A 23,531-nucleotide genomic window follows, 5' to 3' on the forward strand; every position below is an offset into this window, starting at 1 on the left:
GTGCTTTGTGCCACGTGCGCTTAACCCGCTGTGCTACTGCCCGACTCCCTGAAATGTTTTTTTTAAAAACACTCAGTATATTCTTAGTACTGGTAAAGTATAATAAGCAATGTGGCAAAGCCTATAAATCTAGCTATCTTAACTAATTTATAATTCAGGTTTTTGTTTGTTTGTTTCTTGCCTCCAGGGTTATTGCTGGGGCTTGTTGCCTGCACTACCAATCCACTGTTCCTGTGGCCATATATTTTTTAAAATTTTGTTTTGGATAGGACAGAGAGGATTTGAGAGCAGAGTGGGAGAGAAATAGAGAGACACCTGCAGACCTGCTTCACCGCTTGTGAAGTAACCCCCCTGCAGGTGGGGAACCGGGGACTCAAACCAGGATCCTTGCACAAGTCCTTGTGCTTTGTACTATGTGTGCTTAACCTGATGTGCCACCGCCCAGCCTCTCTAATTCAGTTTTAATAGCTAGTGTCCACTTCTATATCATATTTATGCTTTTTTAGTGGAAAATGAAACAAATAGAAAGAAGTGTGTTATTATATTTTTCTAACCCTCTTTGTAATTTAAATCCTGAGATTTGGAAATTGTTTTCTTTTTATGGTTGTTGAATTTTTAGAAGAGGAATAAGAATTTGGAGTTTTTTGGAATGCTTTTACTTCTACTTAATAAGCAGCATATTTGACCTTCTAAGTATAGTTCTTGTATTTCTCTAAGTGCAATAAAACGTTAAGGGAGTTCCAGTTGGCGTTTAAGTGCAAAATTATTGAGAAACTGCCTTTTATTCCTTTTCCATACATCTGGTGGCTGCATTTTATCTAAACCCAAGACACCCAGACTCTGTACAGGCTGCCTCCATATCCTCCTGGGGTTGTGCTAGGAAAGAAGAAAAAAAAAAGCAAGAGTAAGATTGTCTATCTAACCCCTTCTGCTACCCTGCCATGTGACCCAGCCTCCTGGCATTGAGATGAGATTGGGGCACCCAGTTAGTATGGAATCAGGAGACTTAGTCCTAGGGCTGAGACTTGACCTGGTAGAAAAGTTACATTCCAAGGCAAGAAGCATTTCTGTTCCTCTGAAATCTTGGGATCTCTATTTATTGGTTAGTGGGAACAGAGTGTGCAAAATTACAGTTGCATCAGAAAGTAAAGATCAGCCCAGCAGCCCTCACCCCAGACGTGCTAAATTTTTACTGATGAAGCAGTTTCTTGCTGGATTCTCTTCCTACCCCCCCCCCACCCACACAGGGGTTGTCTCTGAGCCTTGTTTGTACTGCGATTTACCTGTAAGTCTTAAAGCTATGTGTACACTATAATATATTGTCATGGACAGTATTAGCATTAGGATACTTGCTTTCTCTGGAGTATAGTCATGTGAAAAGCTGGTTATGTGCAGTCCACAGGCTGAGTCTGGACCCCTGCCCTACCCTCGGTGTGTTTCCTCCCACCATAAGGAAGTGGGGTTATGTGTGTGAGCAACCTAAAGGTTGTTGTGTAGCTTCTCTGCTCCATGGTCTCTGGGAAGGGCTAGCTGGAGCATCTCGGAGCCTGCTTGGCCATCTTTCTTCTAGACTGTATGGGCTGTCCTCTGGGAGCTGCTCTCTGTTCTTATCTACCTGACTGATGACTTCTGGCCTGGATAAGCTGATGTGCTGGTATTCTGAGTCCTCTTTGATGAGAACCCTATATGGCCTTGGTTTCCTTCTTTCCTCATGGAAATTCACTGAGTTCTAGACAGCTTGAGAGCCCTTCTGATGCTGTTAAAAGAAGTATTCTTGAGGTTGGGAGGTACGTTAAATGAGATCAGACCGTCTACCATCACCCAGGTTCTGAATTTCTTCTGTAATAGCCTTAGTATTTGGGTTGTCAAAAAATCCATGACACATTTTTGTATAGAAAAGCCTAGGACTGGGCAGTGGCTCACCTGGTTAAGAGCACATGTTACCACGCACAGGGACATAGATTTGAGCATCCACTCCCCACCTGCTGGGGGGAAGCTTCACAAGTGGTGAAGAAGTACTGAAAGTGTCTTCTCCTCTCTCAGTTTCTCTCTGTCCACTCAAATAAAGAAAAATAGAAATGGCCACCCAGAGTGGTGGATTTGTCGTGTAGGTACCAAGCCTCAGTGATAGCACTGGTGGAAGGAAGGAAGGAAGGAAGGAAGGAAGGAAGGAAGGAAGGAAGGAAGGAAGGATGGAAGGAGAAAAAGAAAAAAAAAGAAATAAGAAAAGAAAAATATATCATGATGGGCCTGGGCCTCGTGATGGCACATCCATTTAAGCACATCCATATATCATCATGTGCCAAGGACCCCTGATTCCCACCTGCAGCGGGGATGCCTCATGAGTGCTGAAGCAGATCTTCAGGTGTCTTTCTTTCTCCCTATCGCCCCTTCCCCTCTCAATTCTCTCTGTCCTGCCAAATCAAACAGAAAAGAAAAAAGGAGGCGGGGGGAGGGGGGATGGTCACTGGGAGTGATTCATAGTGCTGGCACTGAGGCCCAGGAATAGCCCTGTTAGCAAAAAGAAAAACAAAAAGAAAGAAAGGAAAGGATGGAAGAAAAAGAAAGAAAAAGAGAAAGGAAGGAAGGAAGGAAGGAAAGAAAGAAAGAAGGAAAGAAGGAGAAGAAAGAAAATTACCTCATGACTTTTCCAACAATCCAGTAAAATAACCACTCCGAACGTCCACATGGTTGGTGGGGGAGGGAGGCTATTTCCCAAGGTGTCAGCCTGTTTGTCTCTGGACCACTACTTCTATGACTGACTTCTGTGACCCTGCTCTCATTTCACCATTTCAAGACTAGTCTTTGTATCTTCTCATGCAATTGGCATGCCACGATAGGTGTGGGTCTTACTGACCTGCCCTTGGCATGGGATTAATGGATAAGCCTTTGAGCTTGTGTGTCTTTGTGACAGAAGTCTGCAGCAGAACATGAAGGAGCACCAGACTGAGCTGAAAATGGGATAATTGAAGTCAGAGTGGCCCTGCCACACCCCTTGAAGAAGTGCTCTGCCTCTGAGCGGTGCTGCTTTCCTTTCCTCCTTCAGTTGTGGTCCTCATTCCTGGTGCCTCTGCATTGCTCCTTGGCATTCAATGTAGGCTGGGCATCTCAATGGCCATTTTAATGAGGCTACGTCCTAAAGAAGTGCAAGTGGTGTCAAAGGCTGATGTTTAAGAACTTTGAGATGAGCAGACCCTTTGGACAACTTGGTATTGTCTTCACAGTGGTCGCTCCCAAGTGCTGCACAGCTTTAACTACATCCTAGATATGTGGAATCAAATTAAGAGATTTCTTAATTAAAAAACCGAAGTGACTTCCGCATAGATGCGGGCCTGCTGTGGGGTTATTTCACCGTAAAAATGTGCTGTTACTACTGCTAAGCCTCTGTCATAATGCTCGTGAGGTCCTTTTAAAGAGTCCTGTTAGACATATTTTGCTGAATAGTTAGGACATGCTTGCAATTACTAATAGGCATTCCCATAAAATTATTGTTTTAATTCCCTCTCTCCTAAGTTAGTTTAACTATCTAATCTGTTTGCAATTAATTTTATATAACAAAGCTTCTAGACACACATCAACACAAACTGAGGCTCTAGAGAAGCCAAATTTATAGAAATCATAGTTATGAAGCTGGGTTGGGGAATTTTTTTTTTAATGCCTCCATGGTTGTCACTGGGGCTCAGTGCCTGCACTATAAATTCACTGCTTCTAGTGGCCATTTTCCCCCACTTTGTTGTTGGATAACATAGCGAGAAATTAAAGAGGGGAAGATAGAGAGGGAGAGAGAAAGGCACCTGCAGGCCTATTTCACCACTTGTGAAGCAACCCCCTACCCCCTTGAACCAGGATCCTTACACCAGTCCCTGCACTTCACACTGTGTGCCCTTAAACCAGTGCATTACTGCCTGACTTCCCTGGTTGGGGGATTTTAAAAATGAGATTACAATGCCAGAAGGAGCCACAGATAGAGCTTGTACAGCTAAGGAGATGGCAACACAAATAGGCATGTTGAGACCCAGACAAAAAGACTTTGCCAGGAAAAAAAATGGTTTCTTTTTTTTTCTTTTTTCTTTTTTGCCTCCAGGCTGGTGCTCTATGCTGGCACTATGAATCCGTTACTCCTGGTGGCCATTTTTTCCATTTTTATAGAATAAGACAGAGAGAAATTGAGAGGGGAGGGAGAGAGAGAGGAAGAGATAGAAAGATAGACATCTTCACCTTTTGTGAAGTGCCACCCTTGCAGGTGGGGAGCCTGGAACTGGGATCCTTGAGTTTTGTACTATGTGCACTCAACCTGGTGCACCACCACCCGGCATCCAGTAATTTCTTAATTAGGAACCTGTGTAAGGAAGTGTAGCTAAGCATTCTGGGATCCTGGGGCCATGTTGGCCAAGACCCCAGGAGGACAGTAATTTTCAGAAGGAACCTTAATAAACTGAGCAAAACGGGGTTCCTGCTGGGACTAACTAGTGGGGAGGGATTGGGGTTGGGCAGTAGCCAGATACTTTCCCAGGAAAGCATTGAGAAGCCGCCCCCACTCCCAAACCACATAATAATAGTCTACCCACTGAGGAAGTCACCAAGCATGGACTTGCTGAGTTGTTCTATTGATGTGAAGAAATTTCTCCAGCTCAAAACACATTCAGACAGCACTGTTCACCCAACACGTTTTCTTCTTCTAGCCCCAACCTTGAAGCTGTTGAGAAAAAAAATCCTCTGGCATTCAGCCTGTTCTGCTCAGGCAGCAGAGTACCGAATGCAGGGCTTCAGTTAGGGAGGTGAAAACCCACTCTTGCTGTCTTTGAATGCTGTTCAAAGCCCTCCACAGACTCCACTCCCAGCATGGTAAAGACAGACCAAGAAAAGTGGGAGCCTGAGGCACTTTGCATGGAAGGGCCTTGGCTTTGCTGGCGCAAGGTCGACTCTCTCCATACAGTCAACAAACCGGGGCTGGACTTAAAAGAGTGAGCCCAGGACAGGGACTCAAGCTGGCCTGTCCTTGTATAGTTCTGACCAACTGTGCCTCAGAGACAGAGACTGTGTCTGCCAGTAGGGGCCATATTTATTATTTGGGGACAGCACTATGTGGTGAACAGGCATGAAGGAAATAAAATAGGGTGATGTCAGAGTGGACATTAGGTCTCTCTCCCTCTCCCCCCACCACTTCTTTCTTTCATTGCCATCAGGGTTATTGCTGGGTGCCAGCAGTATAAATCCACCACTCCTAGTGGCCATTTTTTCCTCCTGCCTCCCTCCATTAATTCAACTGGACAGAGAGAACTTGAGTGAGACGATATATATATATAAAGAGAGAGGGGGGAGAGGGAGAGGGAGAGAGGTACCTGCAGACCTGCTTCACCACTTATGAGGCATCCGTGCTTCAAGTGGGGAGTGGGAGCTCAAACCTGAGTCCTTGCATGGGTTCTTGTGCATAACTGGGTGTGCCACTGCCTGGCACCCATTACTTTGATTCTTTGAATTTTTTTCCACTAGGGTTATTACTGGGCTTTGGTGCCTATATGATGATTCCACAGCTCCTAGTGGTTTTTCCTTTGACAGAGGATGAGAGACAGAGATAGTGTGAAGAGGGGTAGAGATACAGAGAGACACCTGCAGCACTACCCCACTGCTAATGAAGCTTCCCCCCTGCAGGTGTGAACTGAGGACTTGAACCTGGGTCCTCGTGCGTGCATGGTAATGTGTTTACTCCACTGGCTGAGCCACTGCCTGCACCCCTCTCCCCTCTTCCCAGCTCCTTTAGATGAATTACTAAGTAAGAATTTACCACAAGGAGAAATTCTCAGGGGTTGGCTGGTGACATATCAGGTTTAGTGCACATAGTACAAAGTGCAAGAACCCCTGCAAGGATCCTGGTTCAAGTCCCTGGCTCCCCACCTGTAGCAGGGTCACATAATTAACAGTGAAGTAGGTCCACAGGTGTCCCTTTCCTCTTACCCTCTCAATTTCTTTATCTTATCCAATAAAATGGGGGAAAAATGGCCTCCAGGAGCAGTGGTTTTGTAGTGCTGGCACTGAGCCCCAGTGATAACCCTGAAAGCAAAGGAAGGAAAGAGAGGGAAAGGGGGAGGGAGAGAGAAAATGAAATTCTCTGACCTGGAGGATAAGAAAAGGCCAGTGCTATGATGGCTGGTCAGAAAGAGTTGCTGAGAAAACTCTAAGTCAAGAACAAATGTTGGTATCTTGAAGAAACAGAGTTACATGATTGAAGCTAGATAGATAGCTGGAGCACATGGGGCAGGAGAAGGAGGGAGGGAGACAGAGACAGACAAGAAGAGGTCAGGGATCTGGTAGAGGCAGGACGATGTAGACTGAAGGGTAGATTTTATCCAAGGTGGGAGTGGAATGGTTTGAGGGCTGAGCTATACAAGATGATTCTGGTCACATTTGGAGGTTGGATTTCGGGGAGACAAGACCAGGAAAATACTAATGAAACTCCTGTGGTGGGTCTTGGGTGGACAGGGAGATAGAGAGTTAGATGGACTTGAAGTTCTATTTCTAAATTATTTATTATTTTTTAAATTTCTTTCTTTATTGGATAGAGAGGGCAGAAATCGAGAAGAATGAGAAGATAGGGAAATAGACAGAGACACCTGCAGCCCTACTTCACCACTTGTAGAGCTTTCCCTGTGCAGGTGGGGACTGGGGGCTTGAAACCAGGTCGCTGTGTATTGTAATATGTGTGCTCAACCAAATATGCCACCCCCTGGCCCTTTTTAGATTTTTATTAGTGATTTAATAATGATTAACAAGATTGTAATTTAACAGGGGTACGATTCCACACAATTCCCACCAGCAGAGTTCTGTGTCCCATCTCCTCCATTGGAAGGCTCCCTATTCTTTATCCTTTGGGGAGTATGGACCAAAAGAAGTTCTTGAAGGATATTGTCAGCACTGGTGAATGGATTGGGTGAGGGAAGAACGAATAACACTTTCCACTTAGTGGATGGTGGGTCTGGTTCTGGGCCAGGTGTGTGTGTGTGTGTGTGTGTGTGTGTGTGTGTGTGTGTGTGTGTAGAAGACATGCTGGAAGTGGCATAGAGTGAACATCAGTGGAAATCAGGATTTACCTATTGACCATATTGAATTAAAATATTTTTATTGCCATCAAGCTTTTCACTGGGGCATGGTGCTGGCACAGTGAATCCACTGCTCCTCCCAGGTGTTTCAACCTTACTTTTTCATTCTTTTATTTGACAGGACAGAGAATTTGAGAGAGAAGGAGAGAGAGAGAGAGAGAGAGAGAGAGAGAGAGACTGCAGACCTGCTTCAGTATCTGTTAAGTTCCCTCCCCCCACAAGTGGGGATGAGAGGCTTGAACCCAGGTCCTTGCATATGGCAATGTATGCACTCAACCAGGTGCTCTACCCACCCCACTCCTTCGCTACATGAATTCTGAGAGATCAGCTTCTGAATGGAGCTGTTAGAGGTCAGGCTCATGGTTCTGGTCCATCCTGGAGAGCAATAGTTGGTTTTGAGTCGCTGGGGGCCAGACTGTAGTTCAACGGGTTAAGTGCACATGCTGTGAAGTGAACGAACCCATACAAGGATGCCGGTTCAAGTCCTCAACCCCTGCATGCAGAGGAGTCCCATCACAGGTGGTGAAGCAGGTCTGCAGATGTGTATCTTTCTCTCCCTCTCTCTGTCTTCCCCACTTCTCTCAATTTCTTTTTGTCCTATCCAACAACAACAGCAATGCAACAGTAACAACAAGGGCAACAAAATGGGGGAAAATGGCCTTCAGGAGCAGTAGATTCATAGTGCAGGCACTGAGCCCCAGTAATAACCCTGGAGGTAAATAAATAAATAAATAAATAAATAAATGGAGGAAAGGCTATCAGAAGTGAATTCTGAGACCATCCCACGTTCACAAGTTGAACTCCTGAGAAGGAACCAGCAAAGGAGTGAGCACTTGGGTAGAGGCTCCATGGTTGGCCATGATGAGAGGAAGTCGTTTCTAGAGGGAACAATGAACTGTGTCATATGCTGTTGGAAGTGAGTTGAAATGATCAAAGAAGTAACCATCAGGTGTGACGACATAGAGTCCTTACACAACTTGGACAAGAATATGTATGGTGGTGACAGAAACCTTATCAGATTGAGTTGATGGGAAGTTAGGAAATGGAAGCAAGGGTATTTCAACTCGCTCGAGAAGTTTTGCTATCAAGAGGACTTGGAACCAGAGTACTAAAGGGGGAATGATAAGCAATCAGGAAAAAGGTGGTGGTTTGCTAGAGAAATATAACAGAGGATTGAAGGGCAGAGGGGTAGAGGAAAGCATGGATTTAAAGAAGTGATCTAGGTGGGTGGAGTTTTCATTCTGGTCCCTGTATAAAGTCTGTGTGTCCCTAGCATTTTGATGTGAGCCGCTGCCTGTAGGAGGCAGTGCTTGGTCTTCAGGCTGCAGGGGAAATGGAGAATCTGGAACTGATTCTCTGTAATCCTTATCATGGAAACCATGCTTGATTGATTGATTCCCTTATTCCGTGAGCAAACACCAACCAGCCCACCCAGCCCACCCCCTGCTCAGTGCAGACACAGTGCAAATTAGTTCCCTCTCTGCTTGAAAGTGTCATATGCCCCCTGGGCTCTGGACGGTGGGGGTAGAGCACTGACTAGCATGCTTCTAGGTGGAGTCTGTTGGCCAAAAAGCCCAAGTGGACTTGCTCCTCCTCCTCCATCTTCTCTTCCTCTTCTTCCTCCTCCTTCTCCTCCACCTTCTCTTCCTTTTCCTCCTCCTTCTATTCCATTTTTCCCAGAGTCAGGCCCTCACACATGATTGATTTCAGTGCCCCTGGGTGATGTTTTCAATTATTGAGAAAGACAGAAAGGGAGAGTCAAGAGGGCAAGATACCACATGACCAGAGCTTCCCTCAGTATTGTAGCTGCTTCTATGTGGTTCTGGGGTTGGGACCTGGGCCAGGTGCACGGCAAGGCAGGTACCCTGCCCAGTGAGATATCTCTTCAGAGATTTATTTTTTATTTTTTATTATTAAAAAAACCACTTTTTATTTATTTTCCCTTTTGTTGCCCTTGTTGTAGTTTTGATGTCATTGTTAGATAGGACAGAGAGAAGTGGAGAGAGGAGGGGAAGACTGAGAGGGGGAGAGAAAGATAGACACCTGCAGACCTGCTTCACCGCCTGTGAAGTGAATCTTCTGCAGGTAGGAAGCTGGGGGCGCAAACCAGGATCCTTACGCTGGTCCTTGTGCTTTGCACCACATGCACTTAACCCGCTGCGCTACCGCCCAACTCCTGAGATTGTTTTTTTATATCTCCAAAGATTTTTTCTTTATAATATAAACAAAATTTTGAGAACTTTTTAATTTCAAAATAATTTCCCATCAAATCAGGGGTTTTCTTTCTTTCTTTCTTTCTTTCTTTCTTTCTTTCTTTCTTTCTTTCTTTCTTTGTTTTTATACTTTGAGAGAAAGAATAACTAGGCAACCTAGCAATCAGAAGGAATACTTGCCCATCACACATCAGACAAGGGATTCTTTCTTTATTTTTATCATGTTTTTTAAATATTTATTTATTCCCTTTTTGTTGCCCTTGTTGTTTTTATTGTTGTAGTTATTATTGTTGTCGTCATTGTTGGATAGGACAGAGAGAAATGGAGAGAGGAGGAGAAGACAGAGAGGAGGAGAGAAAGACAGACACCTGCAGACCTGTTTCACCGCTTGTGAAGCGACTCCCCTGCAGGTGGGGAGCCGGGGGCTCGAAGCGGGATCTTACTCTGGTCCTTGCACTTTGTGCCACATGCACTTAACCTTTTGTGCTACCACCCGACTCCCTTTATCATGTTTTATTTGTAAATGATAGTGTGTTACAAGATTGTAAGATTGCAGTGTACAGTTTCACACCACACCCACCACTGAAGTTGTGTTTTCACCCTCCCATTTCCCAAAGATAACCACTGTATTTCTCACAGTCTTAGAAAGTGTGTGTGTGTGTGTGTGTGTGTGTATGTGTGTGTGTGTGTGTGTGTGTGTGTGTGTGTGTGTGTGTGTGTGTGTGTGTGTGTGTGTGTGTGAATTCTCTAGATACCACGTATGAGTGAAACCATCATTAGTTGTCTTTCACAACCATCTGAATGAGTTCCTTAAGGAGGAGTTTCTTGGAAGGAAGCTGGGTCCAGGGAAGGGAGTTGGTGGATGAAGAGAAATACAAAGCAGCATGGTGGTGAAGCGGTACAGTGGAGACGGAGGCAGGAGCTGGAAGCCTTAGGCTGCTTTGGCCCCCAGGCTGACTAAACTTCCTCTGGGAGGTCTGGGGAATCACCTGTAATCTGTGATCTGCGGACTGTGTGGCTTCTCGTAAGTCTTAAGGGTTTGGTCTGCAGGTAGTTTTCTCTGCTCAGTCTTAAGGACAGGACTTGGTTCAGCTTCCTGCCTACCCAGATAAGAGGAAGTGACTTCAGGCAGGCAAGTCTTTTTTTTTTTTAATCTGCTCTGCCTAGTTTGTCACTGGAGACATGAGAATTGTGATGGTTCCTGTCTCTCCACACTGGAAACCAGCTCAGCTCAGGAGACCTCATTTATCAAGAGGCCACTGGTGGGAATTAAAGTCCTGGGTGCAAGTGAATCCTGGTTATAGTTCAAGCTGTGATCCTGAGCAAGGCTCATGTGTCTCTGTTTCCTGATCTGTAAAGTGGGTATAACACCAGCCTTCTAAACATCTGTGTAGTAGCTGGGTTCACTGGGACCACAGCTATTAGGATAACATGCCTGAGACCTACACCTGTATCTGAAACCACACTCACCATGGCTTTCTCTCACCTGCACAGTTCCGACTAGTGGTGAAGACTGCCCTGAAGCTGCTGCTTGTCTTTGTGGAGTATGCAGACTCCAACGCCCCACTTCTGATTCAGGCTGTGTCTGCTGTGGACACAAAAAGAGGTGAGTGTTTCCTACCCTTTGAGTTGCATCATAGAGCCAATTCTGTTTGAAAGCATGAGAAGAGGAAGCCTCCTGGTATTAGATACTCAGAGTGGACATATTTCCCACTGTGTGGACTCCCCACTGAAGGACACATTCTTGATTTAATGATTATTACCAAGATTGTAAGATAAGAGGGGTACAATTCCATACAGTCCCCACTACCAGAGTTCCATGTCCCACCCCCTCCATTGAAAACTTCCCTATTCTTTATCCCTCTGGGAGTATGAACCAAAAATTCTTTATGGGGAGCAGAAGGTGGAAGGTCTGGCTTCTGTAATTGTTTCTCTGCTGGACATGGATGTTGCAGGTTAATCCAGACCCCCAGCCTGCTTCTATCTTTCCCTAGTGGGAGAGGGCTCTGTAGAGGTGGGGTTCTAAGACTCATTGGCAGACACATTGGTGAAGTTGTCTGCTCAGAAAGGTCAAGATGGTGTCATGATAGTGTCAGGATAGGTGGCTAGAAAGTGGTAAGATATAAAGCAGGACAAATTGTTTAGTAATCAGGGACCTAAAGGTAAGAATAGAGCAGATGGAACTGAGTCTTTGTGCGGGAAGAAGCTAAGAAGTCTATGGTAGGTATATTCCAAGGAGCACATGACTGGTTGTTTTTGCCTGTGTCAGATAGGTAACATGCAGGTGGGATAAAAGTATTGTCAGAGTTGAGAATAGGACCAGAGAGCAGGGCAGAGAGTACCTCCCAAATATGAGGAAAGTATATAAGTACCATTAACTGTAAATCCCATCAACCTGACCTAGGGCTCATATCTATTTGTATTTAGCACAGGAACCTGTATAACCTCTGTATCCCTGTCAATCTGAGATGAAGGGCATATTCTTCAGGTCAGGCAGTGTGGAAAGATTAGGGCTAGAAAGGGGTTTAGCTGGGGAAAAAAGCAGGCTTCCCTGGACAGGTCAGAATGGAAATCTGTCTTCCTCCTTTCCTGCCTGCTTTCCTTCCTTCCCTTTTATTTTGTGTGATATAGACAAAGGTAAATATGGAGAGAGAGGTGGGAGAGATGCCATAATGGTTATGCAAAAAGATTCTCATGTCTGAGACTCCATAGTCCCAGGTTATATCCCCAGAGCTGAGCAGTGCTCTGGATATATTTAAAAGGGGGGTGGTGGCAAGGGACCAGGCGGTAGCGCACCGAGTTATAGTATGGAGCTCAAAAACCAGCACAAGAATCCTGGTTCAACCTCACCTGCAGGGGAATCGCTTTGCAAATGGTAAAGCAGGTCTGTAGGTGTCTGTCTTTCTCTCTCCTTCTCTATCTTCCCCTCCTCTCTCAATTTCTCTCTGTCCTATCCAATAAAACGGGGAAAAAATGGCCACAGGAGCAGTAGATTCATAGTGCAGGCACTGAGCCCCAGCAATAGCCCTGGAGGCAAAAAAAAAGAAAGAGAGAGAGAGAGAGAGAGAGAAAGGAAGGAAGGAAGAAAGAAAGAAAGAAAGAAAGAAAGAAAGAAAGAAAGAAAGATGGAGTGTGAAACTCCTGCAGCACCACTCCACCATCTGTGAAACGTTCCCCATTACATGTGTGTACCAAGAACTTGAACCTGGGTCCTAATGCATGATGTGTGTGATTTCTACTAACTGCACCACCACAGTCCCCTCCCAACCCTACCTTTTAAAATAATTTATTTATTAACATGAGAGAGAATCACTCTGGCCCTCCTGCAGTTCTGGAGTTCAAACTCTAAACCTAAGTTTCTAAGTTTTTTACTCTAGTCACTGTGCTACCTCCCAGGCTCCCATGCTGTCCTCAGCAATTCCCACACAGAGCCAAATGCGCGTTTCCTTTCATCTCTCTACGGTGTGGTGGGCAGCCCAGTCATGGCATTGGGGTTCTCCTTGACTTTGTTGAGGGCCCCAGGTTTAGCCTCCTTGGTCTTTACTTTTCATCAAGTCTGTTGTGTGTTTCACGAGCGGGGACGAGGGAGGGTGTAAGAGTGACCCAGAGGACAAAACCCAGTGCTTGTCACTCCACATCCCAAACTCCATCTGCTGGGGCTCTGAACTGTACTCACTCCTTTCCCCAAAACAAGACAGTGAGCATCTCAAGCCAGGAAAAATAGCTCACCTAGATAGTATGCTTGCTTTGCCATGTGCATGACCTGCGTATAAATCCCCCCCTCCACTTCATTGCAGCAGTCTTCAGTGATGCAGCATCTCCCCCTCCCTCGTTTTGTGACTCTCCTTTTCCATCTGAAAAAAAGTCAACACAGAGAAGTGAAACTCTGGTGATGACGGGGGGGGGGGGGGAGCCAATTCTCTGAGTTTGTGAAAACTGAACAGGAACCAGCCAAACAACCCTTAATAGATTGCCTTCTCATCCTCATGGTATCGGCCTATAAAATTTCTAAAGCTTTTGGCAGCTACTACCATCTGTCTGCTACTGAGGCCTGGCAGCTGAAAAAAAAAAATAAGAAAAAGGAATAGCATAGCACTAATGGAAAAACCCAGACATAGCTTATCACGTCTGATTCACTAGCATGTTTCTCCACGGATATGTGTGGTCTTGGCCATGGCTTCACAATGCACACATATAACATCATCCTGTTTTACTGCTAGTGAAATCGTTCCTGAGCCCAAGTTGGAATGAAACATAAATATGTCACAGTGCTCTGCAGTGCAGCGAGCATCATGGCTTCCAGGTGTGTTTCCACCTCCCAGGACTGGGAGCAGCTTCTCTCTTAGCTGGTGAAGGGAGTGGACAGAGCTGAGCAGGGACTTCCTGAGTATGTCCATTTCTGCACAGACTTATAAACAAAGGACAAATGTCACCCCTCAGAATGGCTTTTAGACTCCCTCCTCTGGGGGACAGGACAGAGAACAGACACACTAAAGCCTAGATTTTTCCTTTACTATTGATTGGAAAGGTTTTTCCAAATGGTGAGAATTATGTAGTTTAAAGCATCAGTGGGGGCCGGGTGGTAGAACACCAGGTTAAGTGCACATAGTACAAAGCACAAGAATCTGGATTTGAAACCCTGGCTCCCCACCTGCTGGGGGGGGTCACTTCACAAGTGGTGAAGCAGGTCTGCAAGTGTTTATCTTTCTCTCCCTCTCTCTGTCTTCCCCTCCTTTTTCAATTTCTCTCTGTCCTATCCAACAACAACAATGAAAAAAGATGACCATCAGGAGCAGTGGATTAGTGGTGCAGACACCAAGCCCCAGCAATAATCCTGGAGGCATTAAAAAAAAAGGAATCAGTGGGCCAGGTGGTGGAACACCTGATTGAGACCACACATTACAGCACACACATTATAACGATGGTCCCCACGTATGGGGGGGGGGAGCAGCTTCACAAGTGGTGAATCAGGGCTGCAGGTATTTCTCTATTTCTCTCCCTTTCCTTTCAATTTATCTCTGTCTCTACCCAATAAAAAATAAATTAAAACTATTTTAAATAAAAGGATCCAGGTTCGAGCCCGTGGTCCCCACCTGCAGGGGGAAAGCTTTGCAAGTGGTAAATCAGGGCTACAGGTATCTCCCTGTCTATCATCACCTTCCCTCTTGATTTCTGGCTGTCTATTCAATGAATAAAGGTAATAAAAAAATAATAAAGAAGTCTTTGCCTACTTAAAAACAAAAAGTATCAGCCACTAAAGCTAACCAGTATGCTGTGAGCCCTCAATGATTACCAGTTCCTGTAGTAAATGGTTCTGTCCCAGGACACATGACTTTGGTTGCTTTGTAAACATCATGCCTGCAGCATGTGGGTTAAGGAGACTAGTGTCTGCTATGTATGATGCACATTTAGTCTGTGTAACTGTAATGGTGGTAGTTGGTGGTGATACCCACGCCTACCCTCAGAACCTTCTGCACTAGCCTGGAGGCCAGTCCTCACTTCCCACCAAACCACAGTGTCTATCTCTTAACCTAAATAAAAACCTAACATTCAAGGTGGCTAAAAGTAGTGTCTGGGAATAAGACGATTGCTTCTCTGAAGGAAGGATTCTCTCTCCTCTGACTGTATACATTCATCTCTCAGACAAAGAATTGGACAAATGGCCAGGCTGGCTAACTTATTTTGAAGTTCCAGTCACACATCTTGACTCCCACACATTTGGTTCAGCACTTCCTTTGAAGAAGTTTCATTTTTCACTTAAATATGAGGTGATGAGACATGATATCATTCTTAAATATGTATCACACATGATTAGCAGGGGGGAAATCCAGCCTTCAGGCGGACCCCCCTCTCTGCTTGAGACTATATTGATTTGTAAATAAAGGAAGCTTGAGATCAATAGAATGCAATTTCTATTGCCATTATTTTTTAGGGGAAGTGTGTATGTCAAGTGTATTTGTCAGTCATGTTCAAAGACACAGGCTTTGCTATCATGACTCTGTTTGATTGTTGGATCAACATGTGTATAGAACATTGTGCCACCAGTAGCTATCTTCGTTTGCATTTGGTACAGAGACCTGGAGAAAGAGAGGGGAGTTAAGAGTGAGAGCATGTTGAGATATTTATTCTGTGGTGTTTATTCAGGGTCAAGAAAAAGGCAATGCATTTGAGGGTGGGAGGCAGAGGACTGGCCTGAGAGCTAGCATAGAGGGTCTGAGGGTCAGCATAGGCGTCACCACTCCCGACCACTACTGTTATAGGGACACCTACTGATATTTTAGTGCCTTTCTTGTAAAAGACACTGTGCTAAGCATTGTCTGTATAAAGTAACTTGTTTGGCAAGTAGTTAAGTACCAATTATATGATTGAAAACTTCAGAGAAGAAAATTAGGCTGTCCTGGAGCATATATTCACTCCACTATTTAGGGGAGGAAGTGGAGTCAGGAAGCACTCTTCAGTGCTAAGGGAAACAGTGACATGCTTTATCTTGATGATAGCTTATAGTCACCATACATGGTGGACAAGGTCACTCTAGTTTAGATACATCTCCTAAGCTTTTTGCATTTCCCCTTTTATTTTATTTTTATGAGAAGGAATGAAAATGATGTGGAGAGTTAGAGACAGAGAGACATAAAGACCAGAGCATCACCCTGGTGTTGGAAATCAAAAGCAGGGCTTCAGTCATAATGAGGCGTATGCTCTGCCCCAGAGTTGTCTCCAGGCCTGACCCTCTGGTTCTCTTCAAACTGTTGCATGCCCTCTCTGAAGTCTCCATTCACCGTGTAAATGCTTTCTGGGGTTCTTGCCCTGTGCCAGTTGGTGCACAAAGAGCACAGAGATAAAACATTTGAGGAGCTTTTGTTTTCAAGGCCATGGAATCAGCTCTGACACCACCCATCCGAGAACTAGCATTTGCAAGCCACTGGTTTTATGCTAACACTTAGTTGTCCGTTAGACTAAGTGTTCCATTAGACTGTTAAGCCTCAAAGAGAGTAGCTACCCAGTAGACCCAGCTCCTTGTACCTGATTGATTCTTAAGCTTTGATTGAGTAGAGATACTATGTTTCTGCTCTTGAACTGTTTGCTAGATAAATGGTTCACTCTTATTTCTTGGTGTTTGCTACTAGAGTGAGTATAAAGATCTCCTACATTGCCTTTCTTTGTAGGATGTCAAAGTATAGTATGGCAATGGACAGAATACTTACAGATACTCCTTAATCCAGTTATGAAATGTGACTGGGATCAGGTGGTAGTGCACCCAGTTAAGCACACATAGGATGAAGTCAAGGATCCCGGTTCCAGGACCCAGCTCCCCACTTGCAGAGGGGGGGCTGCTTCACAAGTCTGAAGCAAGTCTGCAGATGTCCTCCTATCTTTCTATCTTCCTCACTATCTCTCCCTCCTCTCTCAATTTCTCTTTGTCCTATTCAAAAATAAAATAAAATAAAAATGGCCACAAGAGCAGTGGATTTATAGTGCCAGCACCAATCCCCAGCAATAACCCTAGAGGCAAAAAAAAAAAAAGAGCACAACCAGCTGCATATAAGGGATCAGGTGGTTGCTCACCTAGTAGAGTTTACAAATCACCATGTTTGAGGATCAGGGTTCAAATCCCTGGTCCTCACCTGCTGGGGGAGTGGGGAAGTTTCACAAATGGTGGAGCAGTGCTGTCTCACCACCTGTGAAGAGACTCCCCTGTAGGTGGGGAGCCAGGGGCTTGAACCGGGATCTGGCGGGAAGCTGGTCCTTGTGCTTCACGGCACGTGTGCTTAACCCACTGCACTACCGCCCGACCCTCTTCTCATACTCTTTCTATCCCTCCCTCTCTTTCTCACCCTTTCTCTCACTTTCTACAAAAAATAATGGTAGAAAGAGAGAGAAAGGAGAAGAAAAGGCCCGTAGGAATAGTGGCATCAAATAGGCACCATCGGTCCCATCAATAACCTCATGGCAAACAAAAAACAAAACAAAACAACATACATACAAATATACAAATAGATTTTTAAAATTTGCATTTTTGGGACCAGGAAGGTAACTCATTGGTAGATCTCCCACCTCACATGTGTGGAGGCTCTGGGTTCAATCCCCAGCATCATAGGGGAGTAGTGATGAGAGCTCTACATATGGTGGAACAATACTTTGTCCTCTCTCTCCTCTCTCTCTCTCTCTCTCTCTCTCTCAATGGGGGGGTGGTGGTGACATGTATACTGACTTAGTAAGGAACTAAGTTCCCTGGCATTAAAGATTATATTTTCAAGCAGGCAGAGATGACCTGGTCCATTGTTGCCTAATGAGGAGCATGTTCTATTCTAGCCCAAAGGCAATTTGACACTTTAAAATTTGGTGGCTGAGGACACTGCCATCACTGAGTTGTATATCCTTGGATAAACTCCAGTATGAGCTAGATAAGAAATGTGGCATTGCTGTTTCTAATGGTTTTTGTTTTATTCCTAGGAGTCAAACCCTGGTCAAATATCATGGAAATCCTGGAGGAGAAAGATGGGGTTGACACAGAGTTGCTGGTTTATGCAATGACTTTAGTGAACAAGGTTGGTTGGTGTTTATTATGGATTGAACTATGTTTCCCCTCCCCAAGATATGTTGATGTCCCAACTCCTGGTATCTGTGAATGGGACCTTATATTTGGAAGTAGATTTCTTTTTTGCAGATTGGATTAATTTAAGATGATGCCATTAGAGTGGGTTCCTATCTTTTGGGTTGTTCGAAAAGTCATGATGTACTTTTGCATAGAAAAATACATCATGAGGGTTTGCATGGTGGTGACCTGGTTGAGAGCACATGTTACAGTGCACAGGGATCCAGGTTCGAGCCCCTGGTCCCTACTAGCAGGGGGAAAGCTTCATGACTGGTGAAGTAGTGCTTCAGGTCTCTCTCTCTATCTATCTATCTCTCTCCCCCTTTCAATTTCTGGTTGTGTCTATTCAATAAATGAATAAAGATAATTTTAAAAAATTTAAAGAAAAATACATCATGACTTTTCCAACAGCTCAGTACTGTGACCAGTGTTCTTATGTAGAGAAAAAGAGACACATGGAGAGGACATGATGCCCAGGCACAGAGGAAGATGACAGATGGTAATGGGCACAGAGACTGGAATGATGTATCCATGTGCTATGGAATACCAAAAACAATTGGCTTTATCTCTCAGACTCTGAGAGAAAACATTGCTGTCATTGTAGACCACCCAGATTCTGGTAATTTGCTCAGGTCGCCTATGGGAATTAATGTAAATTCTAAAATGTGCCATCTGACTTTGAATAACAGTATACCCTCTGCCCCATCATGGTGCCTAGAACTAGGGCTGTGCTGTGCTTCTTCACATGAGAAAACCATTTACATCCCTGCCTCATGGCGTGTGCATGTGTGCACCCTGGCACACACATGGGTATCTGCTTGTTTTCTCTGAGTGTCTTTTGACACCATGGGATACTACTCAGCTCTTTAAAATGATGGTATCACCTTCTTCATGGTGATACCATCATTCTGCATGGAGCTTGAAGGAATCATGTTAAGTGAGATAAGCAAGAAAGAGGAGGAGGAATATGGGATGATCTCACTCACTGGCAGAACTTAAAAAACAAGAACACAAAGGGGAAACACAGAATAGAACCTGGAGTGGGTTTGGTCTACTGCACCAAAGTACAGGGCTTGGGGGGGTGGATGAGTGGGGGTGGCTTTCAGGTGTTGGTGCACAGTTGTGGAGGAACACCTAGATGAGGATTTGTGCCAAATGTTTGTTTAGTTAATACAACTTAGCAGTGAGCTGACAGGGAAGAAATAGAGAAACAGTGTGCAGGAAAAAGTCTGAGTATGGCAGGGTTTGCTAACCTTGTTAAAGAGTCAGCCAAAGATATATGGCTGTGTGCCTCCAGGCTGTGCAGCCCCCTCCCCACACAGAGAAAGAAGCTGAATTGGTGGCCAGAGGCCGTCTCCCCTCCAGCCTCACATGAAAGCCCATGCAGGCTGGGCTGCAGCCCCAGTTTCTACAGTGGAAATGACAAATGACCTTAATACCCTCGGTTCTGGGCCTATTCTTGCTCAAGGGCTCCCCACTCATTCTCATTCTGCAGACCTAATTGTTTAAGGATTTTAGAGGAATCCCTCCACCCATCTGTCCTGGATGGGCTTGCCCAGGCAATGGGGATTAAGTCTAGGAATTTAACCCCCTGGAAGCTTCTGAGAGAATGAGCTCTCAGCAAGGAGAAAAGGAGAGAAGAGAGGAAACTAGATGAGCAAGGAAGGTCCAAAGCCTTTCTGTGTTTCTTCCACCCCATGCACCCCTACCCACTGTGTGTAGAAAGTATTTGTTCTAGGGGGTCGGGTTAAGCGCACATGGAGCAAAGCACAAGGACGGGTGTAAAGGATCCCGGTTCTAGCCCCCAGTTCCCCACCTGCAGGAAGGGTTGCTTCACAGGTAGTGAAGCAGGTCTGTAGGTGTCTATCTTTTTCTCCCCCTCTCTATCTTCCCCTCCTTTCTCCATTTCTCTCTGTCCTATCCAACAACAATGACATCAATAACAACAACAATAATAACCACAACAACAATAAAACAACTACGGCAACAAAGGGGGAAAATCACCTCCAGGATCAGAGGATTCATGATGCAGGCACCAAGCCCCAGAAATAACCCTGGAGGTAGAAAAAAAAAAAAAGGCAGTGTTCATTCTAAAACAATAAATGCCAGCTCACCTACATTCCTCAAATTGTGTGCTTGGCGTAGTCAGCGGTGCATTAGGATTACACCTCCATACCCTCCATCCTGCTGGGCCTGGTGTCACTATTTTCTCTTCTTATCTTTTACTAAGTCCTAGAATTTTCACAGAGCCACTAACTGGAGTTGTTCTAGCAGCAGAGGAACTCACACCTTGAGTCAGCGCTGGGTAGTAGGGGTAGCTCAGGGCATTCTTGGTGCCTGTGAAGCCAGCTGTCTCCATTCTCACTAGCACCAGCAGACACTGGTTGGTGCTCTCATACGCAGCCATTTTGGAGTGAATGTCCACTTGTGATGGCATCTAACTGATGCACAGTCTGTCCCATGTTCTTATCCTGACTAAGCTGTGGCACCTTAGTTCTTTTTTGTTATTATTAGATCCCATTTATATTGAGTTGTGTCGTCTTTGCTCGACACAGAAAGGAAAAGGCCATTACTTCTGTGAGGAAGCCTTTCCAATATTAAGTAGTCCCAAAGTAGAAGTCTTAGAGAAGTTGATGCTGAGATATGATCTTATGAAAGGCTTGGTCCTTTTCCTTCCCAAGCAACTCAACATATTTAGTATATACTTTTTCAACTATTGATGTATCTAGGATCCTTAGTAATACAACAGTAGTGCAATAAACACCGAGAGCTATGTCTGGAACTGCAGGTCAGACTCATTTGTGTAGAAGGCATGAGAGTGTGAGGAGAGAAGGAAGGGAATGGCAGGTCTGAGCCAATTTTATTCCATGTTTTTATCACTTCTCTGAAGGGATCTATGTACACCTACACACCTGTATCATAGCAGCACAAATCTGATGTTCAACAACGGATGAGTAGCTAAGAAAGTTATGGTATCTATACATAATGGAATAATACTCCACTGTTAAAAATGATGAAGCCATGTCCTTTGCTTCATCTTGGATGGAATTCAAAGGCATTATGTTAAATGAGATACAAGGAAAAAAGAGAAGGACAAATATCAGATGATCTCACTTATAGGAGAAGCTTAAAAAATGAGACCAGAAAAGGAAAACGCAAAGTGAAGATTAGGCTGGGCAGGGTGTACTGCACCATAGCAGAAGACTCTGGGAAGAGGAGGGTTTGGGAGGGGGTGAAAAGAGTCTGCGGATATTGATGTGCCCACATGCAAAGAACTATACTGTAAACTAGCAATGCCCTAATAACATTAAAAACAAAAAAAGTCTTCCCTGATTAGGTCAGTCACACTCAGGCTAATTTCCCCCATAGACTCCACTGATTTGGGAACTTCATGACCCCATTAAAATCCCTTAGCCTTTGATTTTTGTCATATAGTGTAACCTAATCATAAGTGTAGCCCCTGTATTCATAGGGAGGGGATTGCAAAGCACCTTGGGGTGGGGGCGTGTTGTACTTACCCCACTGAAGAAGGTTTTTCTGAGATGAATTTGTCATCTATAGTATCTTGTTCTGCCACATTGTTATGATAGTGGCCACTGGCATTCCTGTGAAAAATGCCTGCAGAGCCTCCTAAAGTGTGTCTGTGTCCTCTTTCTCTATCCAGACATTGTCGGGACTGCCAGACCAAGACAGCTTCTATGACGTGGTGGACTGCCTGGAGGAGCTGGGCATCGCTGCTGTGTCCCAGAGGCACTTGAACAAGAAAGGGACTGACCTGGACTTAGTGGAGCAGCTGAACATTTATGAGGTACTGGAACTTGACTTTGGGAGTGGATTGTCCAGTTGGGGCCAATTCCACAGGCTCAGGGAAGGTGTGCTCCAGCCCAGTGCTTCAAAGTGAGGGGTGGCTGCACCAGCATCTCCCCGGAGGTTGTTCAAAATGCAGATTCCCAGGCCCCACCCGATTCTACTGAATCAGAAATGGAGGGCGAGCCTTGTGTTGGTGTTACAGGTTGATCTGGTGCACCCTAGAGTATGAGAGCCCCTAACCTAGGCAGCACAGTCATTATACTATTTGCCTTTTAATTCACTTTGTTTACTTGGTTTATTTGCATGAACGTGCATTGTTTTGGCAGTGTTCTCATTTATGGAGAGAGGAAGAGACAGAGGCTGCACTTCTTGTGGCTGGTGGGGCGGCTCTTCAGGCATGCACAATCCACAGGCTCAAGGGCAAATTGGAAATAGGAGGGGAAGTACTATTGGAGGCACTGAGCTACTACTTACTTTATTCTATAGTCTCATTATGGGGCTTTTTGGATGACTTGATGGTATTATAGGGAAAGGAAAGTCATGATTTTTAAAGCATTTCAAGGCATTCTATTCTCTATACTGCTAATTTCCAAATTACAATAAAGAAGAACACTTAGCACATGTCAGTGAAATGACCTAACTTGTAGGTTGCAGCCCCTACATGCATACTGTTTCATTCCACTTCCTGTTAAGTGTCCATTTCATCAACATTGTACTATAAGTAAGGAAGGACCAAAAAAGGAACTTTGGACAACCTTATTCATTTTTTCCTCTATCAACATTCCAGCACACATGGTTGGCCAATGTGGTAAAGTAACAAGGTTCTGCTAAAATTCTGTCTTTGAATTCACAACATCTGGTCTGTGTGGAAAGTATGGTCTCCAGGACTGTAAGTGACCCCAGTTTATTCACTTTTAAGTTTATCAAGCTTATTTTGGACATACTCTAGGATGCACTGACCTCCTTGTTTCTCGGGTCTACCAGAGCTCTTTGCTCACAGGCAGTGAGGAATGGTATACATACACATTGAAATAGTTTCCTTTACTCATGCACCTGCTCCTTTACCTCATTAACTCAACTTCCAAAATACAAATGTAAAGATAAAACAAATGAGAATTCCAGGGTGGTGACAGCAAAATATTCAACCAAGCAGATGATCCTGCTAAGCACAGGTTACAAGCCATGAAGCGGACGGGTACTACCCTGGGTTCTGCGTTATGGCTTTACGGTCAGTTGGCATGAGTTTAGACTCTTCCCTGTGAGTTAATTTTGGGTCAGATGCCCTTTGCTTTGTTAAAGGTACTTACTTAATGTGACTCTTGTCCTGACTTTGGATAGACCTTAGAAAACTTTTCATAGGTATCCGTAGCTCTTAATCTTTATCCTCTCGATTTCCTTCCATGGAAAATGAGGAGCAGACCATGGAGGCATGCTTCCACTTGTGTGGTAAGACTTCCACCAGGAAAGCTTGCTTCTTTAGGTCTTAACCTATCCCAGATAATGGAGTGGACCAGGACATCCTGAGGACGTTCCATCAGTAATATTCTGTGGGTCATTGAAAATCTTTGGGGACCTCATGAAGTTCTCTCTCTCTCTTTTCAAAAGTTTCACATACAGTTAACCACTTGAAACTGTACAATTCAGGTTTTGTTCTCTTTTTTTTTGAGGGGGGGAGGTTGAATGGTTTATACTACAACTATTATTGGCACTATTTCTCACCAAGATAGGTGTCTGCAAAACACTCTCACCTCCAAATTAGGCTCATCATCGTGTATCAGGACCTGAAAGTTCCCTCCTCTCAGCCTTGTCCTCCTT

The 23,531-nt window shown here is 44.7% G+C and overlaps 1 protein-coding gene across 18 annotated transcripts in view; it reads left to right on the forward strand.

Annotated features, from left to right (window-relative positions):
* FHOD3 (formin homology 2 domain containing 3) overlaps positions 1-23,531 on the forward strand; it is a 588,579-nt gene that overhangs the window by 378,937 nt on the left and 186,111 nt on the right. For all 18 annotated transcript variants that reach the window (XM_060173747.1, XM_060173744.1, XM_060173740.1 and 15 more), the window contains 3 exons: positions 10,805-10,916; positions 17,765-17,859; positions 21,571-21,714. In XM_060173747.1, the coding sequence (XP_060029730.1) occupies positions 10,805-10,916; positions 17,765-17,859; positions 21,571-21,714 (351 nt within the window). The remainder of the gene's footprint in view (positions 1-10,804; positions 10,917-17,764; positions 17,860-21,570; positions 21,715-23,531) is intronic.

Source organism: Erinaceus europaeus, chromosome 15 (assembly GCF_950295315.1).
Source record: "Erinaceus europaeus chromosome 15, mEriEur2.1, whole genome shotgun sequence".
In the NCBI taxonomy this organism is placed as follows: Eukaryota; Metazoa; Chordata; class Mammalia; order Eulipotyphla; family Erinaceidae; genus Erinaceus; species Erinaceus europaeus.